At 39.6% G+C, this 23,153-nt stretch overlaps 1 protein-coding gene across 4 annotated transcripts in view; it reads left to right on the plus strand.

Moving 5' to 3' along the window:
• The window catches only part of AGAP1 (ArfGAP with GTPase domain, ankyrin repeat and PH domain 1), a 395,766-nt gene that overhangs the window by 225,612 nt on the left and 147,001 nt on the right, over nucleotides 1-23,153 (plus strand). For all 4 annotated transcript variants that reach the window (XM_087731869.1, XM_087731868.1, XM_087731867.1 and 1 more), the window contains one exon: nucleotides 21,686-21,790. In XM_087731869.1, the coding sequence (XP_087587995.1) occupies nucleotides 21,686-21,790 (105 nt within the window). The remainder of the gene's footprint in view (nucleotides 1-21,685; nucleotides 21,791-23,153) is intronic.

Below are 23,153 nucleotides of genomic sequence, written 5' to 3' on the forward strand. Positions count from 1 at the left end.
TCCAAAATATTGGTTGATGTATTTGCCAAATGTGCGCTAACTGCTTTCTACACTCTGCCACACTTAGACAACATGATGTGAAATGTAACCGCCATTTTATGGCTTAAATGATGTTAAATGTAGTTAATTGGAAAAACTTTTAACTGCAGAGAATTTCCCTATGAATAGCCTTCATAATAACCATCTCACTATAAAACGCAAAATGCTTTGCTCACAAGGACAACTGTACTATAAAGGTGAAGTGTATTGATCAAATTACCTGAGATAATAAACTTCGGATGAATAACTCCTCTATTGATGAATGGGACAAGTCTTCCTTTTTACTTAATACTGTTAGTGTGATGGGAAGGCATTAGAGAGAACAGTATTACAGAGCGTGTGGTTGTTTCAATCATAGTTTATATTTTTAAGTTAAATAGCTGTGTGAAAGTGTTGATGGAAAATGATATTGGATTTTTTTACTGTTTCTGTTCCTGTTTCTTTATTTTTTAAGCTGCAATTTGTTCAAAGTACAATCATCTTCCTTCAGATAAAAAGTTATAGGACTATATGAAAGTGAATATGTATGGGGAGAGAGACTTAAAATGGTCAGTATTTGCAACAACTTGCAAAACTGAATAAAGAGAGAGCAATGAACATCATACACGTTAGTGAAAAGTGAGGTCTGAACACAACTAGATTCAGGTACTGGAGATGTGCGTACCAAAACAGGGAAGAGTTTAGGGCCCCAGAAAAGAGGAAGAAATGTGGTGGAAGGGAGCTTAGAAGCAAATGAGATGTTCTATTTTTTGCTGCTCAGTGCGTGCTCCTTCCTTCGCTTTCTGCTGAGGAGGGATTTCATGAATTCGTTACAATTCTGGGAAAGAAAAGCAAGATAATGGGTGTATCTGCCTTTCCTAACAGCTTGAGTTTTGGATTTGACCAGAGATGTCAGCTACCCAGGCAACTTCAGATACATAACTTGCAATAAACCTAATGCAGACCTTATTTTATCTTGCAGGATACAAACAGAAAACTCTATATTTCATTCAATATATAGTAATTGCCTGTAGTTGCATTTTGGGTGAAGAATTCAGTGACAGCTGAAGAGAATGGGATGGCTTTAAAAAAACTCGTTAATGGAACATTTTGGAATATTCTCAGAATTGTTGGTCAAAGAGAGTAGAGACAATGCAGAGTATTCAGACATGCGTGTTCTTGAAATGTGCTATGTGCCATCGAGTAAAAAAGACTGGAAGTTAAAAAGAACCACAAGGAGCTGATCAACTGTAGTATTCATATGACAAGCTTTAAAACTATTGGCCGAAAAGAAAGATGTATATATTTCAGGGGAAAGTACTCAACCATAAAAGCATGGCATAAGCTTTTCAACTTAATGCAGAAGGGGGGCAAGGAAGTAATATGAAATACTAAAGTAATAATTGGATTTAAAATTGGTTATGGTGAGGGGAAAGTATGGAATTTATATTCATAATAGACATAGAAGCTCAGGATGGAAAGAAGGCTATGTTATTGTTTCAGGTTTTATCTAAAAGATAGACAAAGTTGACTTGGATACTAAATGTGACTATGGTGTTCAAGAATTTTTCTCCTCAAATTTTTAAGGGCTATAGCAAAGCAGATAGCCTTTAGATTCAGTTGAATTTGTCCATGTGATATGCTTTAAGAACATTAGACACAGAATTTGAATTAAAGTTTTTAAATTATGGAGTGAAAAAATACATGCCTTAAGTTCGTATAACAATAGATTTTTATATTCTTAGGAAAGTCTCCAAAGATTGAACTGGGCAAGCTAGTGTATACTGAAGGTCTCGGGTATCAGCAAGACAAGCGAGGAAGGGAACCAGATGCAGGAACAAGTTTCAGAAAAGCATTGCCACATGTAAGCATCATAGGAGCAAAATGAACTGTTGGACTACATCATTCAAGTCCAAAAACATAAGTATTAGTAAAATAAATCCTTTTTAATAAGGTAATAACCAAGACCAAATAATAATAACCAAGAATATTAGTTTTAAATACCATCATATAATCATGTCTTTGCAGTGAAGAGCCTGCATAATGTGTATCAGCTGGCCTGATTATTTTACTGTGTTGTTCTTATTTCATTTGGTGTATACAACGTATGAAAAATCAACCTGAAAGGCTGTACATCTTGAATGAACCAAAATGTCATATCATAAATATACTTCACAGTAATTTGAAATAGGGCTTAGTGTAGAAACAGACACAAAGCTGGGTTCCTTCATTCTACATATCAGAAGAAATTATTCTTTGACAAAGTTCAGAGACAACGTGAAATATCACGAGACTGTGATCACCTTGTTGTTTCATATATATAGGCATAGGTAGATATAGATATATAAACACACACACACACATATATATATGAAACCCCCATATAAAAAATATATGTAAAAAACATTATCCTGTAGAAATGGAAAAGCTAGAGCAGAGGGCAACCAGAGTGAAACAGGAATTTGAGAATATCCGTGTATTCAAAAGGTGAGAGCGAGACAGGTCTGCAGTCTTTGGAAAGAGATTAAGAGGAGCCTTCTTTTAATGGCCAGGATTGATTTCGCGAGGCTGTTTGAGCTCATGTCAAGCACGACGCAAGGGGGCAAGAACTTAAGCTGGAGGAGAGGCCAAGCACCACAGGAATGCAGGTGGAATCTGAATAGCGATAAAACGGACATTTTTAATATGTTACATGCAAAATTCAGTTTGGATTATTAGCAAGCGTTAGCTTGGCTAAGGGTTTTTAGAGTTCATTCCTTAATGCAATTCATTTTTGCTGGCTATCTTCGAACTTTGGAAGAATAATGTTTAGCTGATACCGGCGAGCTACACCACCAAACTTTTAGCACCCAAAATTAAAAGCCCAGTTTAAAATGTGAACGAGATCAGAAGCGCACAGAGGCAGAAACTTGCCTGTGAAAAGGGGCTTTGATGCCCGTAATGTCTATTGTTTAATGTCTGGATTTTGCTTTTAAATGCCAATGCACAGCATGGAGGCCTGGCCCTCCCATTGTGCAACAGAGGGTGCTTTGGGTGGTAGGGGGAAAAAAAGGAGAAATCTTCCACCCTGCAAGCACAAAGTTGACAGGTACGAAGGCTTTTGGAGATCTTTTTTAAGAAATGGTGTGCTAAAGTGTGCAAAGCCGAAGTAAGCGTGCTGTGTGTGCATGTGTGCAAGAGAAAGTTAGCAGTCAGTCAGGTTTTATCTCTTAATGAATAGAGACTGCTGAAGTAAGGGTTAGGTAATTGAGTTTATAATTAATTAGCCATAACCCTCATCAGATAAAGCAGTTGTCGAGATTTTTTTTATCTCCTTTCTCTCCCCAGGGCCTGCCCTTCTTTGTCCTTGCACTGACAGCCAGCACTTATCTTAGGCCTTCTCCAGGTCTCTGCCCATCAACCCCTCCTCCCTTGGGCTGATTTTTGGTGGTCAGCCGAGACCCTTATTGTCCTGTAAGGCGCACAATCAGCCTAGCTGTCGGGTGCCGGGATGATGAATTAGCGGTAGGAGTTAACGTGTAGGTAAACTCCAGATTGGACTCCCGATAGCTCGCAGAGCAGCTTCTGTGTGTTAGTCACTCTCCCCGGCGCTGATACGCCGCTGACACTTTGCAACAAAGAGGTTAAAAAGGTAGATTTACTAAAAGAAATGGTGCATTTCTGTAGAAAGTTAGGATGCTTCCAAAGAAACCTTAATTTCTTCTGCTGTGCAATTCGCCGCAACAATACTGAGAAAATAAATTAGATTTTATACTGTTTCTTTTGGTGACCTTGTCTCCCTTATATTGTGGGTTGAACTAGTTTGCTTGCAGTAGAGGTAGAAACTTTAGACCTGTATCTTAAAAGCATCAAGATTTTGAAAGGTGTCTAGTCTCTCTGCCTGTTGAGCTAGATTAAGGGGATTTGGACATCAGATTTATCCTCTATCAAAGCGCCATCCTTTTACAGATGCACTGGGGAAAAGGAGCATTCTTGCTGTGTTTACGGTAGGCTTGTGGCATTGAGCTGGGTTTTTTTAGACAGGTTTACCTGCTGGAGGGGAAAAATGTTCAGAAACAAGTCTGTGGGTTTTCTCTTCATCTGGAGTTTTTGAATTAGAGATGAAGACTCCTGTGTCTTACAATATTGACTTCAGGCTTTGGATAAGCACCGTTTCTCCTTAATCTGAGTGGCAGCACTAGAAAACGTAACTAAGTGTCTTGATGCAAGAAAGGCTTGATTCTTTTTGAAAATACATAAAGCATTATTCTTCTGTGGTGTCCTTAATTTCCAAGTAGACTGGTAAAGCTTTCCTTTTTCCTTGTCCCTTGTCATTTCAGCAGCAATGTGCGTTTTTAGACTTCAATTCTTTTTGGACTTGAGCAGCAGAAGCTTCCCTGGGCACACATATGCCTTTCTAGGATCTTACTGAAAGTTAAATCAGTAATATATTAGTTAACCTCCATTTAAGATGACAGTGTAAGTGCATAAAAGATATTACTGATGGCAGAACAAACCTGTTCCATTTTGGAATAATAGCTTAGCCTAGTGGGTCTTACAACCCTGCAGTTGCTGTTCTGTCATGTGGTTTATGAAGCTCTTCAGTTATCCAAGATGTGTACTTTATCCAAGCATGGAAAAGCAAATTTTCGTGTACCTCACTGCTAACTGATTGATCTAATGGAGGAGTAAAGGAAGCACTTCTGTGGCTTATGTTTTGGCATGAGTTGAGACAGGGGAAATTCCAATTCGAGATGCAGAAACTTTGTTTTCCCCCACCAAGAGGATGTTCAAGTATTGGAGCAGATATCTAAAAGGGCTGTGAAATCTCCATCCTTGGAGATGACTCCTCAAATGGAGTGACTGGACAAGGCCCTAAACCTGATCCACATTGGCCTGGCTCTGAGCAGAGGTCTGGACTGGATGACCTCCAGAGGTCTTTCCAACATGTGTTGTTCTGATTCTATAAATCTGGGTGGTGGTCAGGTAATCTAGTGAGCAAAGTCACGTTTTATACGTTGCTGACTGTGACACTTCTGGAACGCTAGTAACATATATATTTATGTTTCCATGAATTTAGCTTCTCATAGGTCAGTTAAAATAGGAAGAAAATATTGCTGGAGGGTTGCTTCCGAGAAGAATGAAAATCAGTGATGGCCTAGTATAAGGTCCTCTGTTCTCAGCAGCAGAGTCCTGCTGCATCGCAGGGTCTGCTCATCTCTGATGGGGAGTATTGCTGCCATGCCGAAGGGCTTCATGGAGGCAACTTCCTGGCACTTTTCACTAATGCACAGATGAGAGAAAAATACAAATGCCCAAGGAAGCCTGAACACAAAACAGTCTCTGTACATGAGTTGTAACCCCACCCCAAAACCTATGTATTCAGTTCTTAGACTGTATGTCGTACATGGAGACAGAGTTGCCAGTGGGATACTGGAGTACCTTGACCAATCTCACCAGCCCCATTTCACTAATTCTGTGATGAAAAAATGAAAACTGCTGGTGATCAACAATCTTCCTGCCCTCTTTTAATGCGGCTAGGGGAGCCTCTTGTAGCATGCATGGATTTTCCTATACGCAGCTCCTGGTTGTGGGTCAGAATGGATGGTTTTGCATCTTGCAACTGGAAGTGAATCAAAGGGAGCAAATGGCCTTCTCGTCCCCCAAAGAGGCACTTAGTTGTGTTTTATACGTGAGAGAGACCAAGCATGAATACAGTGGAAGAAAAGAAGATAATGATCATCTCTGTAATGTAAGAACTGTGCCAAAATTTTTTCCAGGTTGAGAATTTGTACTTCAAATGAATATCAACTTTGTATTATGTTACCTCATGCAGAAGGATAACTAAGTACACATTACTTTTAATTCTAGGAAACAGTGTGGGGAAAAAGCTTTTGCTTTAAATTTGAGTCTGAAATGTAAGATATTGGGAAATACTATCTCTGAACAATTTTTTTAAAGCAAAGCTGACAGTGTTTTCTGGAAAATGGGTGTGGCTTAATAGGATGGATTCAGTCTGGATTGAACTAGTCTTTACATGGTTGATTTTATGATAGAAGAATATTTTTCTTGTTTAGCTTTCACTGGATTTTTTTTAATCAACAGTGTATTGTAAATATATGTACTACATATATAAAAACCCAATAAACTGTTGATTAAGTTTCAGGCTTCTTAGTTGCTGTTGGTAAAGGAAAATGACATGCTTTGTTTCTAAAGGAATGTTTAAATGAGGTTTTAGCTGTCATCTTCAAATGTTCAGATATTCTGAAACAAATGGAGTATGTTATAGAACATGTTAAAGAATGTCCGTGTTTTAAATCAGTACTGAGATTTACTTATACTAAATAGAGAAGTATGGAGGGAAGAGATAATTAAAATTTTGTAGCCCTTCAAAGCTTAGAAAATAGTAACATCTACAGGAAGGTCACAGGGAGGATGTTTAAAGCAGTGGACTGCAACTGAGAGGTACCTTACTCTTACCGACTCAGGCACAGGCCTTTGGTCAAATGAATAAAATTCTTGATTCTATAGACAACAGTATAACAACTTCATTATTTTGCAGGAGTTGTGGGAAGTACCAGTTAAATTTTTCATGATACCAGTACAAAAAGTTGGCTCATCTTGGTGCTGTGGCAGTTCACCGATATGCTTGCTGCAAAACTGAAGCCGCAGTTAGATGCCGTCTGGTCCCATGTACATCCACAGTCCTGACATCTGCTGTGCATCGGTGTCTCGTGTCATTACATCCCAGGGGTGTTGGGGTGATACACTTAAGTGAAGCCTCAAAATACTGTAGTGATTCAGAAGAAAAACTTTGCATTGAAAACACAGAAAACAAGACCTAGAGGTGAATGGTGTAACCTAATTTTCTTTGCTGTTTTCAAAGCTGGGATTTTCCTGTGTTCTTTTTTGCTAACTGCTGATAACAGTATCACCATTGTTTTAAGTGTCTGTGAGTTTGGAAGATACGAGAATGTTCTGAAAGACTGGGCAAGAGCCATGAGTGCAAATAAATGTCCTTTTGAGATTATAAGGCAACACTGATACCAATAGCAACTAATACTGTGATATTACAGGCAGTTCAGTGTGCAGGCGATCCTGTCGTCCTAGAAGGGTGTGATGTATTGCCCGTAGCAGTCAGATTTCTGCTCTTCCAGTGCATTAATTGTTTGTTTTGAAATCTCTAGGATATAGCATGTGGTATGTACTGTTTTGTTTTGCATTTTAAACACTCAAATTATGGTACCGTTTTACACGGTGTTCTGAGAAATGCTAGGGACAGTGATGAAAGCTATCAAATGGTGAAAGCTTTTTTAATTTTTTTTTTTTTTTAAATAAGAAACGATGTAGTAAGAGGAAAGTTGAAATGACTGGACTTAAGACTTGCCACTTTGCAGTTAGGAATTTGAGGGCCTTTGAGGCATTCAGACTTGCAAACAAGCAGTTTAAGGGCAGTCATAAGATAGCAAAACCTTCTGTTTTAGGCAGCCTGGATAAAGTTGCAGGGATAATTTAAATCATGACATATTTGCAAATCTGTTCTGTTTGTAGGAAACAGAGTGGGCTTTTTTCCTGGAAGGTGTCGTTGAGAGAGAGCTGTGATTTTCTGGGCGATGTCGGTGCTTTTTTCCCCACTCTGGTGTTTTTGGAGCAGGGATCGATGGGCCACTCTTCCTTAATGAGTTTTCTGAATTGATTTGATCATTGGGTTTTGTCACTTTTGTAGAACTAACATGGAAATGACAGAAAAAAGTCTGACTGACACACCCGAACACGGGGTATTAAAGTTGGTAGTACCAAGTATCATCATCAGCCATAATTGACAAATAATACCCCTCATAAATACTGCCAGTCTTTTCAATTAGTTTTCATCTCAAATTCAGGATGCAAAATGATAGCCTGTCAACTGACAATGGATGACAAAAATTAATAAATTGTCTTCTAAATAGTATGGACACTTAAGAAAAATTGGGCAGCCAATTTAGCACAGCATGAACCGGGGGGAACCTTTTGTACTGTTGCCGTGCCACTAATGTTGTCTGGGTCTTTATTAATGGTGCTTGGCTGCTGCTGACAGTTTTGTTGCTACTGGCAACTTTCTTCATTAAAATTAAAGCCAGCGTCAAATCCCATTAGCTGCACTCTGGGTACCTTGCATTTTTATTTATATATATATTTTTTTGTCTTTACAAACATGTTCTTTATCTATAGAAAGTTGGAAAAGGTGGTTAAAAATTAGTCTTTCATCTTCTCCGTGGCTGATTACTTAACTAAATAATGGATTATATTTTTTGAGGGAGATTTTTTCCAACACATTATAACATGCCTAGTCTACAGTGAAGTAACTGCACAGAGAAATCCATAAATGATCTTTATAAATTACCTTTTGTGAACATAGTGTTCTTCTGTATCACGTGCAAGCTAGCTGGTTCTCAGATACTCTCTCATAAAACAGTAATAGCCTCTGGAGGAGAGCAGCTCACTTGTATGGTATTCTTCTGTTGCCTGTTCAACTAAAATATTAATGATGTTGCATATATGCTTAAAATTGAGCAATCAACATGTGTGAAAGACTACTCTTATAGGGGAAAATATGCTGTGTGTATCTTTACATGAGTTTTGGGAGGAGCAAATATCTTTGTTTCTGGAAACATCTTTTGGCTTTCTGCTTTAAAAAGTCCTGGATCGACTCCTTCAGACGTAAGTCTTCATTCGTAGAAATATATAGTGCTGGATAACAGCCTTTGCTATAGCTGCAGTCGCTACTGAGTACTCTAAAACATTAAAATGCTGAGTGACCAGTGCATTAAATTACCTATGGTATGTCAAAGCAATCCATATTTTGTATTACAGATAGCACATGAAGAGTTGACCCTAACTTTAAGGCTTCATGTAGAAAAACCTGGTGCTATCAGAAATGCCTAAAGCAGACTGTGGTCTAGTCATGTGCTTTTATTAATGGGATGCTCTTTCTGGAGCATCACACTTTGCCACCACCTTATGTACCAGCCATTTCTAGGTGCAGACACTTCCAACAGAATTTAGTCACTGCCACCTTCATTACAATATCTTGTGTTAATTATACTCTTCTGGGCTTGTGGGCCAGACCACCCTTGCTAGTGTCACATAACATGCCTTTTCTGACATCATTTGGGTGCGAGCCAGTGATCCAAAAATTTATCATCTGCTTCCTGATTCTTAAGGCTTCTGATGGACAGAAATGCCTTGTGAAATGCAGAATATGGCTTGGGTTTACATCTGTGTGATGGGCTGGGTTTACATCACAAGTTCGCTGTAATGTGCCTCTGAGTGAGCAGAGAGGTAGGATGAAGTCTTCTGTCGACACCTTATTTTTGCTGTTATGACAGTAAAAATGTCCTTTGATTCAGAAAGTAGGAAGTGAGATGGTTCGTCTTGTGTCCAGGTGTTGAAGCAATAGCACCATGAAACTGCAGGTAAACCCAGGCTGAAGTGTAAGAGAGTGCCAATGGGTTCGTTGCAGAAAACCAGCAAATAGCTCCAAATGCTGATACCTTCTGATGCACTATTTTCCTATCAGTATAAACAGAGCAAGTGCTGTATACGAAACACCATTTAAATGTTCACTTAAATGGTTATGTTTGGGAATGATCTTATATCGTAAGTGAAAAACAATTTACGGTTTAAATCGTCTTTTAAACTGATGCACTTACAGCAATTTTTTTGACTAAAATATGTGCTGCGTGGCTCAAATGTGAATTTCAATTCAGCTGAAATGTAGATTAAGTGACCCTATCGTTCTCAAGAGTGGATACTTTATAGAAAGAAAATAAACTGGTGACATTGAATTAGCATCCATCTAATAAATCCAAGTTGCGTCTTAGCTTTTCTGCTAAATCTTCTTGGTTTAAAAAATAAAAAAAAGGTGTCAGTAGTTAATTGTTGACTGAAGCTTAATATCTGTTGAAGCAAATGAGCCATGAAATATACTACATAGGAAGTATTGTATCTGGAGTGATTTTAACATTAAAACAATATTACAATTTTAACTTGCTGACACAATATGCAGAATCCTTTATTTTGAAGTTGCACTGATTAATGCTAAGCTTGATAAGTGGGGGAGAGGAGGAGTGTATGCTGTATATAAGGCAAAAGATGCCCAAACAAAACTAGCCTTTTTCCTCAGAATTACCGGTTAGAGGCATATTAAATAAATTTTGTGTTGTCTTAGGTTATTACTTCAGGAATCCTAATAATAACCTTGTCAAAAGTACTGATTTATAATTTCTCAGAAAAGTTCTTTCAAATGACTGACACTAGCAATGTCTCTCATATTTTTTTAACTGTAATTTCTATAACACTTATCACAGTAAAAATTTATTACTTCTGTTAATAACAGCAGTAGCTTTGCCTTTTTGCAGTAACAATTTAAGAACGCAGTGTAATAAACCTGTATTTGAAAGTTGTCTTTACATTGTACCCTTAAATCCCTGGAAATGGCCTTGGATAGGGTTCCAGTGGGGTTCAGAGAGGCACTGTAGATGTGGAGGTACCTTGATATAGAAGAGTCTTCAAATATATAGCATAGATTAAGCAAGTGAAGAGGCTTCAGAAACGTTGATTACAAGTTTGTGCTGAAGAGAGGTGTCCGTTTTCCTTCACTGACCCTGCTGGTGCTACAGGTTGCTTCTGGGAACTGGAAAGTTCCTTTCTTCTCCGCTGGATGTTGAGCTGGTCTTTGACGAAAGGTGAAAACCCACAGACCCTTGTTTTCTGTCGTCTCCTGGTCGGCAGAAGTCATCTAAGGTATTGTGTTGGGGTTTTTTGAGGGAAATTTTATGCCCGGTAAAATGCATTTCTTCTCTCAAAGCACCCAACAGTGCAACTCAAGTCATGGTCCTTGACCAGTGCTAGAAGGTTTTTGGGTGAATAGCTATACATTTTAATATATTTCATATATAGCAATTTTGTTTTCAGATGATAAAGTACAGATTGATTCATCAGCACAATCAGAAGTCATTTGATTGCAAGAAAAAAAGACAATTGTGTATGTTCTGAAAAGGATTATTTAAAAAGACCTGTCTCTGCTGCCCCTAGTAAATACATTGTCACTGTTAATAAACAGTTTGTTTGGCTCAGTATCTACTCAGATGTCAAGCACATAGCAAAGGGATGTGGTCATAGCTGTCTCTTTATACAGTTACCTGTTTGTGTCCAGGCATGTTCTACATTTATCTGAATATTTTCCTCTTCTTTAAGGTGAAATTGAGAGTACAACTGCTTCAATGCATTCGCTTGAATGTAGGCTACAGTTGGCAGTTCATTGTGTCCAGAATGGGCTGTGGTCTTCAGGGTATATATTACATCTCCGGTGTCACAAGATGGTGGCTTTGCTCTTCCTTGTGTCCTCTTGGAACAGCATGGTGGTCTCCATGTAACCAGCTTGGGCACCATCTTGGTGTGCAGTAGGGCAGTGTCTACATTTTTTTCTCTCTTCACAAAACATAAACAAACTGTACCAGACACTGTATTCTAAGGAAAACAAAGCGTATATTTATGTTACAACTATATTAAAGTATTCTCTCCAAAGTGATCCTTGTTGTAATGATCAGGTAGTACAAGAAATATGGTTATGACTAAATGGGTTTTCCCATTTTCTGCAGCTCTTTCAAGAACATGAAACATGATTATGTGATCTTTAGGAAATAGGATCTGGCTTAAACCCAGTTGTGTCATGTTTTACTGAACCATTTTAATGGATAACCCCTTTTAGCTCGTTAACATATCTGCTTGTGTGACTGCTCTTTCTGACTCACCTTCTGTTAACTTATAAAACTGCAGGTATGTGAATGCCTTAAATAAGTGAGGTATAAAGCATTTCTAAACTAATTTCTTGAGACAGACGTAGCACTTGTGATCCCTCTCGGAACTAAGAACAATTGCTGCCTGTTGATGTTGGATCTTCTTGGCAGTTGGCATGCAGGGACATTGACACATCTTCCCTCAAAATCCATCTATACGTACCTCTTGGTGCTAGGCCAGCAAGAAAATGCACCTGGTGCGGCGAGACATTTCACTCACTGAGTTTGAGAATTATGGGTACATTTTGTAACGTTTCAATAACTCTGAAGCAGCTCTGTGTCTGGAAGATGCTAATTCAATATGTACAATTTCCCTTAGCAGGTAAGGTGAGTCAGTTAAAGAGGGTGAAGGAATATTTTCTCATTAGGTTCCTTATTATTTTTTTCTGCTATAGCGAAGAGAGGATACTAGTTGTCCAACATACATTAACTGCATCTCTGAAAGAGATCTTCATGATGAAAGTCATCCTCATTCCTATTCTCTGAGTGAATTGGACATCTGAGGTATATAAACAGTATGACAAGTCAGAGCATGGAATTGTTGTTTCTATGTGTGTATACACACACATGTATATATATTATTTTCTTTTTTTCTTGGTCTTAGGAGAGATTTGAGGAAGAAGAATCGGGTGGGTGGAAGGAAGAGTGATGGACCATCTTTGCAGTGTTGAACTAGTTCAGTGCATCCTGGGAGGCTGGTCACATCACGAAGCAGTCCAGGGAGTGTTGCTACCTATCCAGCAAGCATATGTAGTGGCGTCATTGATGCCAACGATCCTGTGACCAGAGGACAAGGTGTAAAAGTAAAGAAAAATGAGGCAATCAGGAAATACTGTTAACTAAAATAACGAAGAAGGTACCCTTCTATTGTAGAAGAAAAAAAAGATATTTCTTATCTTACCCCTACACAGGTTTAAGGACCAGAGGTATAACTGTTCAGTGAAATTATTTTTTAATGCAGGACACTCCTTTTGATTAACAAATAAAACATTTTTTTAAAAATCCTATTATGGTGCAGAGTTTCTGAGGGTTGTTCATGGAGACCTTTTTTGGTCCCAAAATTTCACAACATAAAGTGTGAATCCTTTCTGCACAATAATATGGAACACAGTTTAAAAAAAAAAAAAAAAAAGCACACACTTTTTTCTGCCAGTGTTCTTGGTTTTGTTATTCAGTAGATGCTGTATTAAATTGGATTTTGTGTCCATCATTATTAAAATGTGAAGTGTGTCGGTCACAAAGCATACATTTCAGGGCAGTTAGCTGAATAATTCTTTTCTTTATTATCCCAAATTACTGCTGAGCTCTGGAGAGGTGAGCAGTTTAGCCAATTATTGCCATTTGAGCTGGATTTGTGGGTGATTAGCTCCTGGTCGAATTCAGTCCTGGCAAGGGCTTTGAAGCCTTCGCTTGTGTGATTTTCACAGCAGTGAGGTAGGAATAGACGCAGCTAATGACAGGAAGGTCGCGTGGGTTATGTGACCTGTGAGGGGGGGGCTCGGGTTTAGCAAATAGGGCATCCACAATAACAAGTGTGTCACTAACCCCGCCGTGCATAATCGGAGTTTTATAGGATTGTTGGAGATGCTGACAGCTCAATTAAAGTGTAACCCTTTGTACCATATACCCTGGCAGAATGACAGAAATATTACCAACAAAAAAGGGAGGGGGCCACAAGGGAACTGGTTAAAGATCCAGTATTCTTTTTCTTTCCCCCCTTCATCGGAGCCTGCACAGAACAAGCTGCAAAAAGCATCCATTTGTGAAATAATAGGTTGTCCGGGGGAGGGGTATGGTGCCAAACATGGCTACAAAAAAAAGCTGCTCTTAAGTGGTCTTCCTGATGTTTCTATGGAAACACTATAGTATCAGGATAGAAAGTTAAAATTGGGTTTTAAGCTTTTCATGGCCTTTCTCCCATGGACACACGCACCCCACCCCCCCACCCCCCGCCCCAATCCCTATTTTATATAAAATATGATAAAGAGAATTTCAGGTTTCAGGGAATGGAGCGCTACTATAACGAGAGCCATATCATCTACCTAGAAGTAGTAATGTCTGCATGATAATTCCTTTTTTTATATCATGCCCCCCAACACTCAGTTTGTTTCTTAAGGGAAATAAATGTTTTGTTACTTCTTTTTCATGCCTGACCCTGCAGCAGTTTCTACCGCCGCAAATGTTTCCTCTCTTAGAGCCTTTTCCAAATTAACCATGTCATGCAGTCATGTTTACTTGCACCAAATCGGTTTCCCAACATTGTTTATCCTTTTAATTTTAGTCTAGAGTAGCTGTGTTTCACCAAGCTGGTTGGCGTGAATGCTAACTTAATTTGTGGCCAGCATAGATAGAGCGCAGTGCGTGATGCTGGAGCCGCAGCAAGAGGTAAGAGTTCAAAAGGAGCCGATCACTGCTGGCTCCTCTACTGCTGACTTAGACCCCTTGGCATCAGCCGTCTGCTTTCTCCGACACTAAGATAATGATTTGCATCGCAGTGCATTTCACATTAGCGCTGACGATGGTGTCAGGGAAACCACAACTGCCAATGCCAAGGGGTTAATAAACCAACTACTTGAGATTATTAAGGGCTGTGATGATTTTTTTTTTTTTTTTAAACAGTCCAGGGTAAGTGGAACAAACCTCGGAAGGCAACAGCGGCAGAAAACACTGTAAGGCAGAAAAATCTTGTGACTCTTTCAGAGTGGTAAACTGGGTTTAGAGCGAGAGATGTGCCATTTCTTTAAATATGTGATTGCATTTTGTAACATGCTTGAATATTCAACTCTGTAGAAGGGACATACAGGTAACTGTAGAGTATGCAATGTGCTATTGATTTTATAAAGTCTGATTTTAGAAATAATCATAAACCAGGGCTAACAAAAGAGCGCCCCTTTCACAAAGCTGTTGGTTGAAGGAGAACTCCTTCAGCTCCGGTTGAAGGAGAAGTCTCCTACTTTGCTGAGCATCTCTGTCGTTCAACTCTGTGTACCACATTGTCTTTTGATGTGCCTGTTTGGGGGTCTGGAGTATTATCCTGGCCGTTGTGCAGACGGGTGCAGCTTTGGTCTTGCGACGTTCTGCCAGAGCAATGTGCTTAGTGCTCCATCTGGATACTGCAGCCAGGCTGGGTCGTTAGCTTTCCATTCAAATTCTTCTTTGGACACCAGGGTGACTGCTCTTACGTGATCATCTTTTTGCCTCTTAAGAAAGTTGCCCGTTAGGTGGGTGAATGTGATGTGCCAGATGATGGCTTCCTGTTCTCTAGACCCCAAAGTGTGCTGCAGTTCACCACTTCTCAACCACATCATGCTTATAAGTAAGGTTAATAGGTTCCTATGGTCATGTTGGAAATACATAGCCTACCTTTTAAAAAAACTGCAGCTGCAATCTGTGGAGTTGTGAAAACTTCCCTTAAAATTATTTGCTGCATATCAGAGAAACTTGTGCATTACTCGCAGTTGGCAGGTAAGGTCAAAATCTGGAGGCTGAATTGTTGGAGTAATCATTAAAAATAAAAACGGAATAACAGTGAGCACTAAGTTTGTTCTTCCCATTTACCATGTCTTTAGCGCTGAGCTTCCTTGCAGGAATTCGGTAGCTGTTCTTCGTTGGAGGTGGCAATCTTCATTGCCGGTGCTACAGTGAACTGTAAGACTTGCTTAATCAGCATTGGGGTTTTTTTTTTAGTAAATCTTTCTAATTTTTTTAGTAGCTTGTGTGTAGAAAGATTGGAAAATAATGGGTTGCAGGTTGATTTTGTCCTTTAAGTTTTAGCAAAGCTATTATCTTTTGCTTCGAGTCAGATCTTAGAGCCTCTCTTTTCTTTGTCTCCAGATGGAAATAGTGGCTGATCAGCCTCAGCATTAGGTAACCATTCATGGTGTAATTACCTGCTGCGCTGAGTTATTGCCTTGTGTTCAGGGAATGTTAGAAGAGAATTGGGTTCAATGTTCTGATTTCATTTTCTCGTAAAGCTGGTGTATAACATAAATTTGAATAGTTTCTCCAATGGGGAAGCATCTTTGAATCTGTAGCAAAACTCTGCTACTGCTGTAGTGCCAGTTTTCAAGGAAGGTGTGGGGTTTTTTTCCTGTGTGCCTGACTGCAGTGAGAATATATGGGGTCTTTTAGGGGTTGGGGTTTTTTTCCAATGTTATCATTAGATACTGAAGTTTGAGGACATTTGAGGTCTCCTGTTTCCAGGCCTCTTTAGAGGCACTCCGCTTTCTTGTAGCCTTTGTTTTGTGGTTCAGTTGGTCCCCAGTAGTGCCTGGTTACTGTACGAGATGTTTGCTACAGGTTTCCAACAGTAAAAACTTAAACAGCTTCATAGCTAATTGACCAAAAGACCAAGCAGCATTCCCTTAAATTCCTGGGAAAAAAAGACTGAAGTTTGGGAAATCAAGAAAACAATTTATGTTTGTATGGAAGGATTTCAAATACATTGGGCATCGTCAGCAGTTTATTTTCTAGAGGATTACTTACATACTCTCGTATCTGCTCAAATTAATTGTTGAAGAGAGAGCAGCGACTACCATAAGCTTCCTGTAGCATGCAAGTATTGTTTGTAGGTGAAGTAGTTTGAGCTGGTGTTTACCATATGCTGGAAGAATGGACTTTAAGACTAGAAACCTGTTACAGCTAAATATTCTGGAAGCAAAAAAATATCAACTAGGAATTAATCTCTTGTGTGTTATTAGGACAAGCTAGACTAGTCCCAGTGCTGCAGGCCAGACTACCTAGAGTTGGCTAGTCATGCAAACCTGTAGGATTTACCAGCAGTTGTTCACCGTGTTAATAGATTTAAAGGAAGCGGATGTTTTGTTGACCAGAATTCATATGTAGCAGTTAGTTTGTGATCCTGACCTTTACAGTTATTTAAGGGAGGATGTTTCTGACAAGCGTGAGTTCTTTTGTGAACAGGATGCAAATGATAGAGCTGTAGAAAATTCATAGCGCTGCTAGCTGCTAATCATAGTTAGGAGAACTAAAAACCTGAGTGGAAAATTAAGAATTTATGCTGTTAATGATTAAGTGTGAGATTACATATTTCATTCTGTCAAAACAGCATCAGGGTAACAGTATGGGGTTGGCTAAAAATTAGGGAGGGGAAGAGAAAAAAAGCTTGCATGATGCCAGTACCTCAGCCATGGCAGTGGTGTAAGCCTCTGAAAGAAAACAGAAAACAAAGCACTGTATTTCCTATTCCAGAAGGTCCAGTCTTGGCTCTGCTGACTTCAAGGGCTCTACCATTTTTACTTGGCATGCCAAGAAAAGTCAAATGTACCAAGTCCTATTAAAACAAGCAAACAAAAAAAAAAACAAAAAAAACAGAAAAACTCAACTCAAGTACTACAGCTGGAGCAAACGCAAAAAACTGTGCAGTCAGTTAAGCTGCGATCACTGGTATCATCCTGTTTTGTGAAACCCTTTGTATCTTGTGGCCCCTGGAAAATCCACAATACATGGGAAAGTGGGAAAATTAAAATGGAGCACAACAGGCCATGAAAAGTATATTGTTTCACACATGGTATTAATACTGTGGGCCAAGCAGTGGCTGTAGACGTCTCTGGATGATCTTCGTGTGCATTTTGAAGACATTTATTTGTGGGAAGTACATAAGTCTATTCTGCTACCATCTGTCTGGCCTGTCTGAAAAAAATAAGGTGGCTCACCTACCAGCATCTTCGATGCAGTATTAAGCAACTTCAAGAGGTCACTTTTTTAAATGCTGATTATTTGCTGCTTAAAACCTGCAACGTTTCCGTAAAGCAAATTCATAATTGTTTCACCATTTGTCTTCATTCGTTGTTTAAGCAAGCAAGGTTTGTAGCTCACGAGAAGGCATCTGGCGCAGCGAGATTTAGCTGATTACTGCGTATTCAGATGAACTGTGTACATTATGCGTAGTGGTCCCTTGACTGGTGTTGGGTGTTTTTTTTTTTACCTTAAGTCCAATCAATCCTACACTGGCGGCTTTTCATTAGCTGCTCCTGCTCTCACAGTAATGATCGGGATGCAGAGCCTGCTGGCAGTCTGTAACTTCTCCTGGTGCCCTGAAGCTCAACAACGTAAGCTGATTGACTCCGTTAGGGCCCCAGTCTCTAACAGCAAATGCAATCAATAAATCTTTGTTGGTAAATAATTGCTATTGAACAGAGTTTTAATATAAATTTATGAGTGGTGTTTTATCACAGCTTGAGGCTACAGCAAGCCACTGAGTGATGGATTTCAGATAACACTTACATTCATTACATTAACTTTGTAAGTTATTTAAAGCTTGTACACTTAACATTGCTTTTGGCTTGCAATGACCTCCTGGGACTAGACGTAGCATACACATTACTAATAAAGAGCTCGCAGTACGTACAGACGGTTCCTCCGTTTGCTTTGTACGGTGACGCAGTTCCTCAAGCAAAACCCGAGAAGTGAAGTTCGTGCACTCTGGTTGAAGTCTTTTTCCTGTGACTCATTAAAAGTACAAGCTAGCGCAGGCTGGTAGGAGAAGCGTTCCTCCATCAGACACAGAATTGCAATTTTGGAGGGAAGGTGGTAAAAAAATTTAATTTGAAGTGTGAAATTCTTCTCAGTTTGTGAGTGAATTGGAGGTGTTAAATTCTTAGTGTTGAATCTGGAGGCTTTGGGTCAGCTACGCCGAACTGCAGGGCTAAGATAGCAGATGGAAGACTGTAACAATGAAAGATTTCATATAAATTGGAAGAAATAATGTTATCCGATTAATAATAATTTGAGGGAGAGATTATTTAAAAAAAAAAAAAAATCAGTATTTTGAAGTAGAAGTTGCTTTACTTAGTCCCTTACTGCATAGCTTGGAGACTAAATGTGATTTTTCTGATGTGCTGTGTGTACGTGGGGGCCTGTTTGGCTGTGACTGGAGATGTGCCCAAGCTACCTCTAAATTGCCTCGGAGGTACCAAAGGTCAGTGGGAACCCATGTATCTCGTTTCCTAGGCAGAGTATCTGATGTGACTTAAATGTACACATAATGTGACTGAAGTGAAGGGCTTTTTCTTTTTTTTTTAAGTAACATTTCTTGTCATATCTGGGCCATTTATTTTTTTTAAGTTTAGTTAATGTTAAAGTGCATTTATAACTGATCTAAACTCCGATACTAAGAGCATTTCTCCAGACCACTCTATGTAATTACCACAGACAAAGTGGCGGTCTCTGGCCTTGGGGAAAAAAAGTGTGGTTTATATGGGCTTCTCTGCTTCATAACACTTTAAGTTAGCTGCTTGTATTCAGAGCAGTTTCCTCTGCAGGTACTAGAAGATATTTTTAATTCTCACATAATATGAAAATCTATTCTTTTTGCCAAGGTAGTGCCCAAAGAAAATGGATTGGGAAGTCTGCTTTGTTAGTTAGGCACAAAAAGGTACATCATCTGTATTTACTGGTGAGTATTTTTTTTAACATGAAAGCACAGAATTCCACTTTAAAAGAAAGGTGAAACCCCATTCGGATCATTTTCGTCATTTAGATCCAAAAATAAGGTTTCATAATTCACACCTAGACAGTAGCAAAACCTCTATGTAGTAAAACCCATTAAAAGTAGTGGGTTTTTACTATTTATTGGTTTTATAATTGCCATGAATTGAAAATTACGTAATTAGTGACATGTTTTTTGTATAGCAAAGGGACGGCTAAAAACATGTGAAAAATATATATTTTACTTTCTTCAACATGTAAAAAAAAGGCAAGGGGGGGGGGGGCGGAAATCGCCGTTGTGATCCTTACAGCTTTTTCCCCTTTAAAAGGTCTGAAAAACAGACCAGTGCAGGGAACAGTAATTTTTGATCCCCACAGCACAGCGATAACTAGAATTGGGTGCCCCTACACGCAAGCGAACGTGCTGCAGGTGAGGTATGAAAGATTGGAAAGGTGAAGCGACAGATCACCTACTATAGACAAACATACAAGTCAAAGGCAGAAATAAGCTTTCATTTTTTAACAGAAGAAAACAACGTCTCTAACCACTGGAAGACGGTAATTGGGATGTGCGACTCACACTCGCAGAAGCTTTTGTAAGAAAGCGTTTCAGAAACCCTGTTCTCTCTTGTAAAAGTTTGAGTTGTAGCAAGGAACAGCAAAAAAAAAAAAGCAATCTGACCCCCAGACGGTCAGAAAGTTCAGAGTTTGTAACACTGTGTAATTCAGTCATCCGCACAAGCTTTTCTTTATGGTCCCATCCACAGATTGCTTTGAATCACGAAGGGTTGTTCTCTGAAGTTTTATTCAACATGTGTGTCCACAAACAGGCGGTTGTGAACTTGGCTTTTCTGCTGGGATCATCTCTGTGGCCGCAAAAGGAGAGTTGTTAGTTCATGTGGATTGTGGCAAGGGACTTCAGCGAAAAGTTATCTGGAATGGAGGGAGAAAAAAAAATTTGCCTAGCTCTGGAGGACTTCTGCTCATGCAGAACTGCGCCTTGTCCCCTCGTGGCTTTGGGATTGGGTCTGCAGGGATCACTTTATAAAGCTGCAGGTTTCATGGAAAAACAGATAACATAACTTGCTTTCAAGGTTTTAACTTGCTTTAGCAAAACAGCTCCATGGGAGTTGGAAGCACCATGCTTGGTAGTGCATCTTTCTACGTTCTGTTTTCCCATTTTTTTTTAAGTTCCATAGAAAATGAGAATGGAAGACTCATTTTATGGGGATTAGAGAACTGAAGTTTGTATTGGTTTAGATTCCTGGTTATGATTTAAGGAAATGAATATAAGTATCTGGTTTTATCAGAACTTGATCTGTGGAACTAGTGAGTCCCTGTGGTGGGTACTGTACCTAGTATCTCCACCAGGACATTTCAGTAAGACTTTCAGTAACCAAAGTACTGTATGAATTCATTAGGAACTGCCTTCTGCCTTGGTTTTGGAAATTAAAATTTCCTAGGGAAGTGCATTGCTAAAGCATGGCTTGATTTACCACCTTCAGTGTGCTACAGCATGTTATATTTTGCTTTTCTAAGTGACTTTCTATTTTTAAGCTGAGAACAGGTTAATATGCAGTAGTAGTCCTTGTCCATTTGAACACTATGATGACTTTTTATCTCAGCTGTTGATTGTTAGCATTCATCACTGATGTTTATGTTGAATAGGATTTGTGGAAAGGTGAGTCACCTTGCCCACTTCCTTTCCTCTCTGATCACACCTCTTTCATTAAATTATCCAGAACTTATTGGAAAAACTTTGTATTTGCCCTGTTTCCATTTTGCTGCTCTTGCTTGGAATTGGTGTCTCTCTTGCTGGAATGAATAGCTAGGAGGGTTTCCATTGCGGTGTCACCTTACTGCAAAGGGAATAAGAACATAAACATGTGCTCTTCCCTGCTTGTGGAGAGGCTGAGCATGGACACCAGGGAATCCCCAGGAACACGCTGAAGGGAGCACAAGCCATACAGTAGGATCCTCACTCAACCTGAGACTCATGATTTATTTTAGAGGGCTAGGAAATGCTCTGAGTGTGGTGTCTTTATCAACTAGGAGTGCATATGGGTAACCTTACTCCGTGTCGCATTAAAATGTGGTTTCCTGAGGCATGGAATTCAGTCCAAAAGGGGTTTTCTCTACCTGTTGGACAAAGCCAGTGTTGATAACAGTCTTTTCTGTTTACATGACTTGCTTTATGAAAGCCGCACTTAGAGATTTTCCTCCTAAATTACAAACACTGAAGCTGCTGATGGAGAAAACGTGCATCATGGGAAAATGAGTAACTTGCAGGAGAGACCGTATCTAAAAATGTTGGCAGTTATATTTATCTCTTTCTGCAACTTAAATAGTTGTACGTTGGCAAAAGGGTGTTTAATCTCTTTTCTTTTTTCCTCTAATAGGGTATGCTGCTAAAGCGAAGTGGCAAGTCGTTGAATAAAGAGTGGAAGAAGAAATACGTGACGTTGTGCGACAACGGTGTGCTGACCTACCATCCTAGTTTACATGTAAGTACACCGTGCTCTCTGAATGTTCAGCAACACGAGGCTCTGATAAAGCAGTGTTAGCGAGTTCATCCTGGCATGTTTTTGATGAGCCCTCTTTGGTGGAGGAACTTCTTGCTTTCTCTTCATTCCCCTCCCTCTCAAAAAGGCATAATCTGAAATAAAATTCCCTGGTGCAACTCTGAGTACAGTGTTGTGGTTTAACCCAGCAGGCAGCCAAACACCACACAGCTGTTCACTCACTCCCCCCGCAGTGCACTGGGAGGGAGAATCGGGGGGAAAAAAAAAAGGTAAAACTCGTGGGTTGAGATACAGACAATTTAATAGGACAGAAAATTAATAATAATGATAAAAGAATATACAAAACAAGTGATGCACATTGCAGTTGCTCACCACCCGCTGACTGATGCCCAGCTAGCTCCTGAGCAGCAGACCCCCAGCCAGCTTTCCCCTAGTTTATATGCTAAGCATGACATCATATGGTATGGGATATCCCTTTGGTCAGCTGCAGTCAGCTGTCCCAGCCATGTCCACTCCCAGCTTCTTGTGCACCCCCAGCCTCCTCGCTGGTGGGGTGGTGTGAGGAGCAGAAAAGGCCTTGACTCTGTGTAAGTCCTGCTCAGCAATAACTAAAACATCCCTGTGTTATCAACATTATTCTCATCCTAAATCCCAAACACAGCACTATACCAGCTACAAGAAAGAGATTTAACTCTGTCCTAGCCGAAACCAGAACAGTGCAGTCAAGCTCCTTTGAATCCCCTGGGACTGGGGTTCCCTTGCATCCCAAGAGGCAGCTGAAACAGTTTAAGCCTTTACAGACTTGTTGTCGATCCCAGGATTAAAAAAGAGAAACATTTTATAAGAAAAAGTGTCCTAGATGCAGTAAAGAGTGAGGAAATTTTCTGGTATTTGTCAGTGTGCAGTGGTTATGGTTTATTCAGAAGTAATTTTGAGCAGCCTTTTGAAAATGGCATACCTATTAAAATATGTGCCATAAGGCATCTACCGTTGTCTCTGCTCAAGTATCTTGTCTGTCCCTCTTGGTATGTGTAGCACAATCCTAGGTACGGTTTTGGGGGTGGAAGGAGCACAGTGATCTGACTCAGAACTAGCCCACGCCATCTGCCCCAGCCACGCCAGCAGGAGGAAAGGTGAGATTTGTCAGAGCTCATTCCATGCCAGAGCAGTTGAAAAGACAGAGCCAATGTGGAGACTCCAGATCTTGAAACTCCCAGAGGATTCCCAGCTCCTTCACTTTCTCTGTAGTATAGGCAATGGTAAAATACAAAAAACATGGTGTGACCCTCACCAAGATTTTTAGAATCGTATCTGGTCTTATATTTTATCATTATACCACATATGA

This window comes from Nipponia nippon, unplaced genomic scaffold, assembly GCF_047370975.1.
Source record: "Nipponia nippon isolate SJK-2023a ecotype South Korea unplaced genomic scaffold, ASM4737097v1 scaffold_5, whole genome shotgun sequence".
In the NCBI taxonomy this organism is placed as follows: domain Eukaryota; kingdom Metazoa; phylum Chordata; class Aves; order Pelecaniformes; family Threskiornithidae; genus Nipponia; species Nipponia nippon.